General features: G+C 52.0%; 1 protein-coding gene across 6 annotated transcripts in view; it reads left to right on the forward strand.

Annotated features, from left to right (window-relative positions):
- The window catches only part of Dpp6 (dipeptidyl peptidase like 6), an 883,656-nt gene that overhangs the window by 866,848 nt on the left and 2,545 nt on the right, over positions 1-14,263 (forward strand). For all 6 annotated transcript variants that reach the window (XM_052721907.1, XM_052721909.1, XM_052721906.1 and 3 more), the window contains exons 18-25: positions 933-1,031; positions 3,159-3,228; positions 4,758-4,952; positions 8,514-8,568; positions 10,913-11,024; positions 11,996-12,054; positions 12,793-12,865; positions 12,954-13,027. In XM_052721907.1, coding sequence (XP_052577867.1) covers positions 933-1,031; positions 3,159-3,228; positions 4,758-4,952; positions 8,514-8,568; positions 10,913-11,024; positions 11,996-12,054; positions 12,793-12,865; positions 12,954-13,027 — 737 coding nt within the window. The remainder of the gene's footprint in view (positions 1-932; positions 1,032-3,158; positions 3,229-4,757; positions 4,953-8,513; positions 8,569-10,912; positions 11,025-11,995; positions 12,055-12,792; positions 12,866-12,953; positions 13,028-14,263) is intronic.

Below are 14,263 nucleotides of genomic sequence, written 5' to 3' on the forward strand. Positions count from 1 at the left end.
CATGAGTTAACCTCTGATGCCTTTAAGACACATGCCTGTAGGGCAGTGTTGGTGTAAAGGGGTCATGAGAGACCCCAACATTCTTCATAGAACCATGGCTTTCAAAACATTTCCCAATCCCAGCCTTCTGGGGAACTGGAAGAGCTTCAGAGTCCCTTGAAGACATTTACATTGAGCCATAGCTAACCCTACATGTAACCTTAGAGAAGAATAGAAAAGGAAGTCTTGTGGGTTTATTATATATGAGATGGCAAAATAAGGTGGCATGGCCATTTCAGCAGGTGAGCAAAATGGCCTTCCTCCTTTCCAGCTGAAGAAACTTCTGACAGGGTATTTGTGTGTTGCAACCTGAGAATGAAGAGCCATGCAGATTAAGCCACAGTACAGAGTCAACCGAAGCAGACTTAGCCTGCATGAAGGAGGCCAGGTCCTCAAGTTGTGAAACCCTGTTCATAGGACTTTGCTATCTGTGACTATGGTCACCAACTCCAAGTCTCAAAAGACCAGATAACTTACAGGTTAAGATAAGAAATCTGGGGTTAGGATGGCTGATAAAGGTAACAGTTCAGTGACTTCTCTGCTGTCATCGCCTGGTTATGGCGGCCATTTTTCCCCACAGATAACTAGTATTGCTTTTGCTGAACCCAACAGACTTAGAATAGGTCATACCAATGACAAATGTCAGGGAGAACAGAAGTGTGTGGAGAAGGGGGTGGGAGGACCGAGTGCAGAGATCTCTGATCTGCCCGTGTTCCTGAGTTGAGGCTAGGACCGTGGGTCTTGAATGAGCTCTCCAGTAGCTCGTCTTCTCTCCCTATATAGGCAAGCGACCTACAGGGATGTTCCTGTGAAGCCGTATGAGCGGCATGTGAGAACCTCCAGCCCACATAGGTCCCAGAATCCAATGTGTTTCTTTGTTTTGACCGTTCCAGAAATTTTTGACTTGGAAGCAAATGAGCATGTGCAGAAGGCCATCAACGATCGGCAGATGCCTAAGATTGAGTACCGGAAAATCGAGGTAGAAGATTACAGTAAGTGCCACTTTTCTGCCCTTTGAAGGGTCGACAGAATGCCTTGGAGGCTCCAGCCCCACCCAGGTGTCTTCCCTGCTTGGCCACCATTCTATCCCCAGCTCACTATGAGAACCCTCAAGATGATCCGGTGGCAGCAAAAAAACAGAGGCAGAGCTCGTGATTTCTCTCAAGAGATCAGGACAGAACCTCTCCTTTGGTCACATCTGGGAGAACACTGTCTGTCCGTCTGTCCTCTGTACTGTGCCATCTTCCTTGCTTAGTGTCCTGCCTCCAGATGCTGGCTGTGCGTTGGTGAGAGGCATCCTTGATACTGGAGAAATGCATCCCGAGGGTGTCATTGTCACCACCTGAGGCATTCTTGACACTGCTCTCCTGCCTCCTTTCTGTCACACTCCAGCCACTAGCTTGTTTCTTGAGTGCTGCCTTGATGGTAGGCTGTGAGAACCACCCTGTTTGCCGCAATCAGCTAGTGGCAGTGGGGCGGTTATCAAAACCTCATCTCTCAACCTGTGTGGCTCCCAGCTCAACCTGGCTGGCCCTGAAATCATAGCTGCCCATTGTCCTTAACCCTAGAAAGCCCCCAGTGCCCAGTGTCCACGAGCCTCATCTCCTTTCCTCTCCTTTCTAGGTTCTTTTGCAGCTGGGCAAAGTACTGTTTAGTTAGTAACAGCTTAGACACCCCAAAGCTCAAAGGTGCCCCGAATCCTTCATTCAGATCCCTCTTGCCAGCATCTCTGCAGTCATGGCCAGGTCTCAATTCCTGGGAGGATTCTGGCTGATCCACAGTCACTGGCAGAGCTTTGGCTGGAGAAGAGAGGGTGGCCAGGCTTAGGGCAAGCAGACAAGACTCACGGAGGGGCCGGTGGAGCCATATGCCTTGCAGACATCTAGTAGAGCCATCGCTAAGACACCTGCATCAGCTACTTCCAAAGGTCCACCCCAGGGTAACCACACCATGTTTTGTGGATATCTCTGTGATACCCTGCGATGCCTGCCTCTCTGCCAGCCCCTGAGCCACGATCCAATTTGCAAGCCATTAACAGTCAGGCTGAGTCAGTAATGAAAGGCTGCCGCAGAGCAGGCTGCCAGGGCTGGGGTGCTCTGCAGTCACTGCACTAGAAAGCCACTAATTCCCATTTAATTGCTGGGCCTTGGTAATCGGGCGGTAGTTACCCTCAATAAACAAATTCCTGCTGGGGCAGTGAGGCTTGTTCTGGAGGTGGGCTGAACAAAGAAACTGGTGTGGGATCATTTCCTGAGGCTTCATTATTACTGCCCCCACCTCCCACCCACCCCACCCCACCCCCGCCATCTCATGCTACAGATGACCAAACCCAGCGACCTCGGTGGCCACAAGAACAGCACAGTTATACCAACTTCTTCCCTAGGGCCCTGTCCTTGAGGATCTAGAGCAGCTTGTCAGGCCTGCCTGGTATGAACCTGCAAAGCCACTTGTCATGGTAGAGAGGTGCCCCTCACCTCCCAACTGAGCACAGCTCTCACCTCAGCATACCCTTCCACCTCAGCCTCTTCCTCTCCCAGAACCACCTGCTCACAAATATCCATCCCTTTGGGTTGGAGAGCTGCCTCAACAGTTAAAAGCACTGGTTGCTCTTGCAGAGAACCCAGGCCCAATTCCCAGCACCCACCTGGTAGCTCACAAGTGTCTGTAGCTCTAGCTCCAGGGGATCCAACACCCTTTTCTGGCCTCTGCAGGCACCAGGCATGTGTGTGTGTGTGTGTGTGTGTGTGTGTGTGTGTGTGTGTGTGTGTGTGTGTGTGTGTGCAAAACACCCATACACATAAAATAAAAATAAACCTATCCATCCCCAGTACATGGCTAACCCAGCCCTCAAGTGCTCTCACTGTGTGGAATTCTGCCACCAGCAGGTACCTGTGGGCCCTGGGGAAGTTAACACACTTCTTGTGTGAAAGGTGACATTTGAGCTTCAGATCAGAGATACCTACCAGGCCAGTGGCCTGCCCAAGAACCCACTACCGCTGTGGATTTCCCTTCCCTCCCCCAGAGCATCCACAGAAAGGCACACACAGAACCAGGGTCCACGCTGGTCTACCCCTCCTGCCCCAGCTGCCCTGACCTGGCTGTGTTCCACCTTTCCCCAGACTTGCCAATGCAGATCCTGAAGCCGGCCACCTTCACTGACACAGCCCACTACCCCTTATTGCTGGTGGTGTAAGTATGAATGCCTCTCTCTTTCTCCAGATGCCTTCTTGGGACTCAGCAGTGTAGGGGAGGGGGAGGGGGAACCCGGAAGGGGAAAAGTAGGGTAAATGGTGCTGTTTGTTTCATTTTTAAGATAGGGAGTTTGGGGGGCTGGAGAGATGGCTCAGAGGTTAAGAGCACTGATTGCTCTTCCAGAGGTCCTGAGTTCAATTCCCAGCAACCACATGGTGGCTCACAACCATCTGTAACGAGATCTGGTGCCCTCTTCTGGCCTGCAGGCACACATGCTGTATACATAATAAATAAATAAATCTTTAAAAAAAAAAAAAAAGATAGGGAGTTTGTCAGCCAAGGAAGGGCTTTTTCTGTAACTCCTGAATCCGCCCCACAGAGGTAGAAGCGCAGTGGGGTTACCCAGGTACCAGTGGCGTGTCTTTTTTAACACTGTACTGAGATTATGAGAACGTTTCCATCCTTGACAAGTATATGGGCCCATGGTCCTAGAAGATCATATCATCTAGTGACATCTTCAAATAGCTCAGTTTGATGTTTATACCACAGCACAGCCGTACAGCACAATTCTCACAACACATCCCCACACTAACTACATAATAATGACACAAGAGCCCCTCCCCCACATCTGTTCTCACTGAGTCCAGCCCTGACTCTAGCCCTGGCCATTTCCCATGATGTAAATTTCCACTGGGAATGCTTTTGGAAGCCACAGCATGGTGTCCTTGATAGAGGAGGAAAGAGCCAAGTGCAATGCCCTGCCCTCCTCACAGTGAGATCTTCAAGTGCCTGCCTCCAGGAGAGAGTGCTACCTCACCCTTCAAACTGGGAAAAGCCCTGGGCCAGCCTATGTGCTGTTTCTCCCAACCTAACCATAAAGGAGGTTTCTAAGCCAAAGAGCTGCTGGAGGAGTCTCTATCCTGGGCACTCAAGTGATGGGCATGGGGCTGGGAGCAGACCAACGTGAGTCAAACCCCCAGCAGACAGGAAGAGCGCCATCATGTTGGAAATGCTCACCAGAAGAAGAGTTCAGGGGGCGTAACTGAAGTGTTTACCGTGCCAATACAAGGACCTGAGTTCCGTCTCCAGAAATTATGTTTTAAAAAAGCCAGGCATGGTGACATACCCTGTGATCCCATCACTGGGGAAACAAGCAGGAGTGTCCCTGGGCCTCCCTGACTTGGCCAGCCTAGCCCACTTAGTTGAGTTCCAGGCCAGGGAGAGACCCCAACAACACAAGTCACATGGTGCCTGAGGAATAACACCAGAGTTCACACACACACACACACACACACACACACACACACACACTGGTGCACACTCATCCTTGAGATGACTGGGGTGCCTTAGGATTCTCTGAGGGGTATGTGAATGATACCTGGCTCGCCCATCCTAGACAACAGAACCCAAGGCAATGGAGTGGGCATAGAAGACCAGGAAAAGACACACAGCCGCCCAGGAGAGACCTTCTCAGATGTGGTATTTGCCAGCCACAACATAGCATGCTAAAGACTTCTCTCTTCTAGGGACGGTACCCCAGGGAGTCAGAGCGTGTCAGAGAGGTTTGAGGTGACCTGGGAAACAGTGTTGGTGAGCAGCCATGGAGCAGTGGTGGTCAAGTGTGATGGCCGAGGCAGCGGCTTCCAGGGAACCAAGCTCCTGCATGAAGTCCGGAGGCGGCTGGGCTTCCTGGAGGAGAAGGACCAGATGGAAGCTGTGAGGTGAGCAGCCAGGCTGGTTGGGTGGGGGTGGGGCAGGGAAGGTGGAGAGGATGCTCTCTGTCAACTGCTGCTGCTGCTGCCTGCACACACATCCTGTGTTTGCACTTATAAAGCTCTGTGGACAATTGCATATACGTCTCCAGGGAGACTGCCAGCAGGATTCTCCTGAAGGCTTCCAAACTGACTTCCACACAGCTTGGTGGCTTCTGTGTTGAACTGATCTAAGCACAGGGCAGAGGCTAAGACTGAGCTGGGTCTGTGTATTGATCACTTTTATTATCTATCTCTGTGGCCAAGTCCCTCCCAAGTCACAGCTTCTGGGAGGAGAGGTTTATCTAAGCTCACAGTTCGAGAAGGTGCTGCAGGGTGCATGGTAGCAGGAACCTTGGCTGGGACCCCTCGAATCCCATGGGGTCAGGTAACAAAGGACAGGAAGTGTGGCTGGGCTATACACTTGAAGGCCAACCTCCCAGTGACCCACTTCCTCCAGTGAGGCTTTTCTTCCTAAAACCTCCCAAAATATGCTGCCAGCTCGGGACACATGAGCCCATGGTGAACATTTTATACCACTGCAATCTGCCTGGCTTCTCTGTGCTGTGGCTTCTGTGGTTGGGTGTGCAGTCATCTCCAGGACGGAAGGAAGGAAGTCCGACCAGAGAGAGACTATGACTGGGGGTGGCGCAAGGCCAAGGGGTCACCTCACTACAAAGAGGAGGGCCCTGTGCCTATGAGTGGCTGGTCAGAAACACCCTCTGGACTCTAAGCGGTGACCCATATGGAGTGCTCACCCTTGCTGCCACCAAGTCAATGAGTCCCACCAAGTGCCACCAAGGAGAGAAGGATCTTAGTACCAAGGGACAGGTGCTCAAAACCATGCTTGACCTTATCCTGGACATTTTCAAGGCGCATGAGGAAACTGTGCCTGAATCTAGCAGCAGGCCTCCGGGCTCACTCTGTGGAGGGCTTGTGGCGCCCAGGACTGTGAATGTGGCTGGGCATTGAGAGTGAAGTGAAAAGCCCCACCACCCTGCAGAACTGATGGCTTCGAAGGGCAAGGAAGAGCCAGGTGACATGGACCATCCTAGTGGGTGTGTTCATACGCTTGCATATGATGGGACAGCGTGGATCTGACTGAGCTTCTGTGTGTACTGGAGACTACAGCCAGCCAACATCCCACACACAAAGCTCCAAAGCTTCCAGGGAGACGTCTTGGCTGACTTTTCAAAGCATATGTTTTTTAAAAGAACGCAAAGGGCCTTTTTCTTCAGGGAGTATTAGCGGCCTTTGTGCCACTGATCAAAACGGCGAAGGAAATGACTCAAGAGTGGAAAGCTTTATTTGGCTCACAGTTTCAGAAAAGTCAGTCCGTCATGACAAGGGAGGCGTACCAGGGTTCCTGGCAGTGAGAGCGTGGGGAGGCTGTTCTTCAAATGGTGGTAGCTCAGGAAACACAGCTAGACTAGAACCAAGGCTGAACCTTCAGAAGCCCGCCCCCGGTGCTTCACTTCCACCGTCTGGTACCCACCTCCTAAATGTTCCACAGTTTCCCCACACAGCCCCACCACCCAAGGAGCAAGTGTGCAAGGCTCAAAACATGAGCTTGTCAGGAGAGTGCAAATTCAAGCCACACGAGAGAGTATTAGCGGGCCAACGACAGACAAGATGATGTCTTCAAACCCTGTGAATCTTATAGACAGAAATCACATGGGGCTGGAGTGATGGCTCAATGGTTAAGAGCATTGGCTGTTCTTCCAGAGGACCCAGTTTCAATCCCCAGCACTCACATGGTAGCTAGTAGCTCAGAACTGTAGTAACTCCAGTTCCAGGGAACCTGATGCCATCTTCTGGCCTCTGAGGGTATTGCATGCATGTGGTGCACAGACAAAACCTCCACACACACAAAAATAAAAAGGCACAGACGGGAACATCTCAAGGGGCCAACCCTCATGGAAGGCATGTCTGTATGTCTATGAGGATGCTTTTGACAGAAGTCAACAACAACCACACACACACACACACACACACACACACACACACACACACACACACACACACACACACTTGTATTTGCCTTTAAGGCAAGGAGCCTTGTAGGCTCTGAAGGTCCACAGAGACAGCAGACCCCAGGGCTGGAGCTCCAGAGACCAGCAGTGTCAAGAAGATGCAGGCTCTGTCCATCTCTACAGCTGAGCAGGACAGCCTCACTCCAAGTGCCTTTTCTCAGTTGAGGACCGCCATGACTAGGATAACATCAGCTTCCACAGTCTTTCAATGTCACTGGCTGGTCAGGAAGACAGAAGACACTTCCAGAAACTTCCAGAAAGGAAGAAAGACCTCCTTGCCTCAAAAGCAGCCTAGTAACCTTCATTTCCTCTCCCTGGACTTGCCCTGCATGATCTAGAACCCAGAACCGCACACACCAGCAGGGAATAGCCGAGGAACGGTTGCAAGGCTGGGCATCATCAGCAAGCAAGCTGCGTCCTCAGACAGTGAGCCGGCTTTCCAGGAGACCAGGTGGCCCTGATTCGGGCTGTGGGATAATTCCTGTCAGAGGAAGGACGGGGACAAATGAACCTTGGCTCCTGCCTGTGAGGAGGAGGAGGAGGGTGGGTGGCTGCCGGCAACCCACACTCCACACGACAGACGTCCCAGGGAACGTGAGGCAGCGTCTGGACAGGCTGGGGTTGGAGGGGCCTCATGGGAGCCATCGTAGAGCTGTCCTTGCCTCTTGCCCTCTTGCCGAGTCCCCTTTCCTGGGTTCTCCTCTTCTTACTTCATCCCATCTGGCTGAACTCGTCCCACTGAGGCTCGGTGTCTCCTCCCTGTTTCGGAGAACCCAGGAGAAAGATCAGGAGTCCTTCAGACTCACCCTGTGAGTATGTGGTCCCTGGAGCGACTCCCTCAGAGCTTGGGGACGAAGAGCTGAGGGCTGTTTTCATCCAGTCTCTGAAAACAAGGAGTGAGTTCAACAGCTAATCAAAAGCAACAGCAAACACGTTCTAGGGGAAAAAAATCAGTGATGCCACTCCTCAACCACAGGCGCTCACAGAACAGGAGCCCAGGAATGGTTGGAAGGCGTGGCAGATTCTTGGTGTGGATGGAGAAGACTGAAGCCAGTCCATCATGCAAACTCCTGAAGCTCTCTAGCTCTGGATATCCTCGGCCTGCTCATACACCTCTGGAGCCCTTCTGCTGGGTACAAAGTCCCCTGTAAGGACGTCACATAAACCGGCACCTTGCTACAGAAGAGAGGGTGGTGGAAGCGCAAGGGGCAAAGGGGGCCAAAGGGGCAGGGCCTCTGGTGCACCCCGCTGCTTCCGAGGTTCAGCTGTGCACCTAGAAGTTCCCACCCCCCCGGAAGCCTTATCAGGGTGCTTTGCATTTAGAACATAAACACAGTGAGCACCAAATAAATAAAAGCAATAAGCAACTGTATTTAAAATCCCGAGATCCTTTCTGGTTCGAAGAGGTTCTTCATGCATACTATGGCTGATGGCTGTGGAGAACAGGCTATAGAGGAGACCCACCTAGCCCTCACTCGGCTCTTCCCTCTGCCTGCAGGACCATGCTGAAGGAACAGTACATTGACAAGACACGGGTGGCTGTGTTTGGGAAGGTGAGTCACGCTGTCTTCTGTCAGGGCTTCTGGGTCTGGAGTGCAGAACTGTGTCCTACCACCATCAGTTTCCTTCTGAGCCACTGAGGTCACCGGTGGCCTTGGGGGAGGGAGAGAAAGGAGTAAGAGTTAGTGAGTGTGCTTTGTGGGGAGGGCTTGTCTGTGGCCTTTGTCACATGTCCTAGAGGGAGAGAAAGCAGGTCAGGCCCTATCAGAGAACTCCACTGAGTCCTCATTCCTTCCCTTGTGGACCTGGTGAGCTCTGATGAGCACTCCAGGAGAGGAGGGGACAGGAACCAGGGCGTGGACACCTTCCCATGGACAACTACACTAATCCCCACATTTGCTCAGACGGAAGGTAGGCTGTGGGTTCCCTGTGGCTAAACCAGAACAGTTTCCACCTGGCAGCTCATGGCATAGCCTTGGCTGACCCATATGGGCTTCAGTGGAGGCCCGGGGATGGGAATTAGGTCTCCAAGGGCCACTTATATGGCATAGTAGGCCACCCTCCCCTCCTCATACAACCGAGACTGGAGACCCCTTATTCTCAGAAGGCCACGAGCTCACAGCTGTGCACCTCTTTCCTCCTGTGGAAGCCCCGCCCCTTCAGAGGAACCCCACAGTCAGCACCAGAATATACAGGACAGACTCGTGAGCAGTGTATACTGGGGGCCTGACAGGGTCATTTGGGAGACCCCAGAAACAGACAGAACAGAGCCTGTTACTGTTCATGACTCTAATACCTGACAAAAAAGTAACTGGAGGGAGAGAGGATTTATTAGGCTCCTAACTCCATGATGGGGAAGGCCTGGCAACCGTGGTAGTGAAGTTTGCACTTCATCTCTTGGGGGAGGGGTCAGGAAGCAGAGGAAGCAGAGAGACTGTGGCCAGAGGTAGAGTTGGCTGTGACCTTATGTCTTAACTGAGCTAGGACCCCAAAACCTCTTCTTATTTAAAGAGGGTATTCATGGCCCAATCAATGCCTGCCAGCTAGGCTCATGTCCAAAAGGTCTCATGGTCTCCCAGAACCGTGTTACTTGCTGGGGCCTCATGTCCAAAACATGGGCCTGAGAAATCATTTCTTCTGAACTTTAATCTACTTGAGCACCTGCAGAGAAAGCTACCGGAGACTGTTTACTTGGCTCAGAGGCAGAACAGAGCCTGGGGATAGGTCCTGAGGCTTGTTCTAGACACTCCTGCCTGTGAGCAGCCCAGGGCCAGCTATATCACTGATAAACTTAATTGGGTGTCAGTACTCACCACACCCCTTGACCCTCACATGCCTGACTTCCCAGCACCCCGGTGTAGAAATGAAGGACCAGAACCTGAGTCTTCATTGAGCTTTCCTCTCCCCAGACATACACCAATGTCCATCTGGAAGGCGAGCTAGCCCTGCCTTCTTCCTTCGCATGAGACAGTACGGCCCACTGGGACCACGTCACTTTCTCTGGCCACAGCAGGCCCAGTTGTATGCCCATATGCATACAACTATTTTCAGCTGTATGTCCACACATGTCAGCACACAGGCTCACATGTTCTTGTGTTCCCTTGCTTATATGGTCACATATATATTATAGATGCTCACAAATATTTGCCTCTCCCTCCTCTCTCTCTAGCATGCTCACTCATGCACCCACTTACTCACATAAGCCTTCTGCAGCATCCTCTGTTCCCTAATTCTCTCAGCCCATTCATGCTCAGGGGAGTGTCACATCCGTCCCGTTCCCCTTGGCTTTTCTCGGCAGAGTGTAATACTTGGAAGGTACCAGACAGTGTTGGGGTACAGCTTCAGCTAGGAGACCCATGCTGGAGTTCCCCACACCCAGCAGTCAGGCCACATGGGTGCTCAAGGCTCACCCTGCCTGTGGGACACACATAAGGGTTTCATGAAGCCCTGGGCTGGGGTGTCATGCAGGCCTGTTCTCCACCCTGTCATTGGGCTCTGGTTCAGCTTCTGTGGGACTGCACAGAGACAGGCACTGGCTGCAGATGAGGAAGTGGAAGGGAGGATAGGCTGGAATGCTGGACACCAGCTGGACACCAGCCTGCCTCTGTCACCATCCTAGGCAGAGCATGTGATCTCTAGGATCACATAGAGGATCTCTGTGTCATTAGCACACTTACCCCAGGTCTCTGGGTACTGGGTCCTGAAGAGAGGGAGACATGGAACCAGCTAACAGTTTAGTGTCTCATCTATTGCCCAACAAGGATATTTAAAGTTCAAATCTTTGAAAAACGACATGGACACATACATTAGGGGCTGGCCTTCATGAACCTAGGCTAGTTTCCTACTGAGTTGTGGATAGTGACCCTACCCCTTGCCTCTTTTCCTTATGTCTCCTAGGATTATGGTGGTTACCTGAGCACTTACATCCTCCCAGCCAAGGGAGAGAATCAAGGTCAAACGTTCACCTGCGGCTCAGCGCTGTCGCCAATAACAGACTTCAAACTCTATGGTAATGGCCTTGATGAGACCCAGGGTGGAGTTGCAGCATAACCCCACCTTTCCCTTCAGCACCTCTGTGCCCAACAGCAAACACCCCAGTGTATAGGGACCCCCTGGGGCAGGAGGAAGTCTCTAGTCATTGTTTGGGGTGAAGGTGCTCAGTCCACCAATAGGCAATGATCACTCTCCAAACCCCAAGGCCAGCTCATGGTAATGACTTCAGAAAAGCCTGTTCCTACAAGTGGGGAAGAGACGGTAGCAATGCCTAGGCCATCTTTCTTCTGCTGCAGCAATGTGTGTGTTGGGCAAGTGCAGAGGGAGGGAGGGAGGAGGAGGAGGGGTGGGTGGTTACACACAGACCACACTGGTGATGGTGAGGACATCGCCACTCCCGGGACAGAATCCAATGGGGGTCTAAATAACCCTGCTCCTTCTGCCTGCCTCAGTCCAGGCCCACAGATGGCACCTGACCAGCCCTTCTCTGTGCAGAGTGAAGCTTCCTATGAGCAGGACTAGAGCTGGCGATGGGCTGGCGATGAGCTGGGAGCACTGCCTCCTTCTTCGTCACCTGGCACACATCAGGTCATATGCAGAATCAGGATCTAAGCTGGTTTAGAGAAATCCACCAGGAATGACACATTTAAACATCGCCCCCCACACACTGTTTGGCTCCCATGCCATGACGTAGGAGATTTAGGAGACAGCCTTTAAATCCCAAAAATTTAAGTGCAGTATGGTGGTGCATCCATTTAATCCCAGTACTTGAGAGGCAGAGGCGGGTGGATTTCTGTGACTATGAGGCCATCCTGGCTTATACATCAGGTTTCCAGACCTGCTAAAACTACATAGTGAGACCTTGTCTCAAAACAAAAAGCCTAGCAACAAAAAGCTTAGCCTGCAAGTAGCAGGAAGACGGTCCCACTCTGCCCCATCAGAGCCCTTAAGGACCAGGGATGACCCCTTCCCTTTGCCTCTGTCCAGCCTCCGCATTTTCCGAGCGGTACCTTGGCCTCCATGGACTCGACAACAGAGCGTATGAGGTACGTTGGGCATAGCTGCTGTTTGGCAAGACAGGGAACCAGGTGAAATTAGCCAATCTTCTCTTCCCCTTCCTCCCCCCTCCCCCTCCCCGCTCTCCCTCCCAAGGGCCTGGGCCTCTCTACCATCCAAACCTTGGAATCCTCCTCCCAATGTACTGAACTAGATTAACGTGGCCTCTGTAAGCTCATCTCTTTCCATGATTGGCTTTGATGGGTGAGGGAGAGAGACGAGAAAGCCCGGGATGCTGCTGGCTGTTGGGTGCCCCTGCTCCCCACATCAAGGCCAGTTCCCCTTTGGGAGGGTGAACGGTGAACAGTGTAGTAACTGTGTTACTACATCCCAGTCATCCTGTTGTCTCAGTGTTACACACAGCATATCATCAGCCATGCACAGGCAGAAGGCCAGAGTCCTGTGGTCAGGACATAGACAGAGGGACAAGCCTGTTCAGTGTCGCTGGGTGACATGATGACCCTCTAAGGTCCTATTCTTGGAGAACTCCCTTCACTTTCTCCTCTTCCCTTCTCTAAGGGAATTGCTGTTTTCCCATGACACAGGCGGCCCAGCTCTCCAGGAGCCTGGCATGTCCCTCCATTTCCCTTGACCCTCTCCATCAATGTTCACACACACACACACACACACACACACACACACACACACACACACACACACACACACACACACCCTGCTCCCTGACCATGCCCCACAGCTAACCCTATCCCCTTGCCCCACACGTGCAGATGACCAAGCTGGCACACCGTGTGTCGGCCCTGGAGGACCAGCAGTTCCTGATCATCCATGCCACAGCTGATGGTGAGTGCACGCCCCCAGGACCCCTGGTGCCGAAGGCCCCCTGGGTGGTGATGTGAGTTTTAGCAAACGTTTCTGTTTTCCTCTACAGAAAAAATCCACTTCCAGCACACAGCTGAGCTCATCACGCAGCTGATCAAGGGGAAGGCTAATTACAGCTTACAGGTATGGAATGTTACCTGCTAGGTGTGATACATAAAACAAGATAGCCCTTGTCATGGGAACAAGACTGAGTGGGGTCCACGTCAGATCATGCCAGTCCCCTTCAATGGATAGTAGCTCAGCTCTGTATCCAAGCCACCCCCATTCCACCCCACCCTGCCCCACATTCCTCCCCTAAGCAGTGAAGACGGCCAGGCCAGCACGTGCAGGCCCTGGCAGTGTGCTGTAGGTGTGGGGGAGGGCTGGTGTCTCAGCATAGGTGGGTACTGAGCCTTCTCTTTCTGACTCTGTCTGGGCAAAAGCCCCTGTGAGTGTCCCAAGCACCTCTACCCTCTGTGGCTGTGATCGAGCACTGCCCATCCCAGAAACCAAACCCATGACGGTCTTCGCTGGCATCCACTCCTACCTCTTCCCAGCAACACCCAGGAATGATGCTGGAAACTTACCTCCTCCTTGCACTCTGGGTCCTTTGATAAAACAGCTATAACCTCGTTATCTTTTAAAATTCAGGGGCAAACAGGCACCCTGTCTCCCTCACAGGGTGTCTGTCTGGTTTTGACCTCTATCTGCCTCTGCATTCAACGTTCAGTGACCAGCATTCAACTCAATGTGGGTTGAGCAAGGAAGGGGCTCTGGCCTGAGAGATGTTGAATGGAGTAAAGGGCTTGGTTACATTACATTTCAGAGTGTGATACCCTCTGGATTTGTTAAGTCTACTCTACACACATCCTGGCACCTGTGCCTAGGAAAGGACTCACCTGGGGCCATGCATACCAACACAGCAGATGCCTTCATAGACACTCAAGAGTTTGCGGTCATGACAAGCTCCAGGGGAGAGCACAGGGACAGGAGACAATGCTAGAGGGGAGGCATGCTACCTTACTGCCTTCTTACATCTTATGAATGTACGTACATACATATTCCAGGCTAATGGCATCATTAAAAAAAAAATAAAGAGGAGCGTTGCCCTCAAAGGCATGAAAAGAATACAGGATTCATTCAGAATGAGATTAAACTCAGATGATAAAAAGGACAAGATTCCAAATCACACTTGGCTTCTCATGCTACGTACATGCAGGATCGGCACAGTGCCCCTAGAGGACAGGTTATGTAATTGCACTGACCATACATGTGTGGCATGCCTGTGTATCAACCATCCCTTGTCTCAAGCCTTGTCCTGGTGCCTTTGGGTAGTGTAGTATTCAGTTCTCACAAGAAAAAATTATGAGCCAGACTCTA

The sequence above is a fragment of the Peromyscus californicus genome, unplaced genomic scaffold, assembly GCF_007827085.1.
Source record: "Peromyscus californicus insignis strain IS unplaced genomic scaffold, ASM782708v3 Scaffold_6__1_contigs__length_162567912, whole genome shotgun sequence".
NCBI lineage: Eukaryota > Metazoa > Chordata > Mammalia > Rodentia > Cricetidae > Peromyscus > Peromyscus californicus.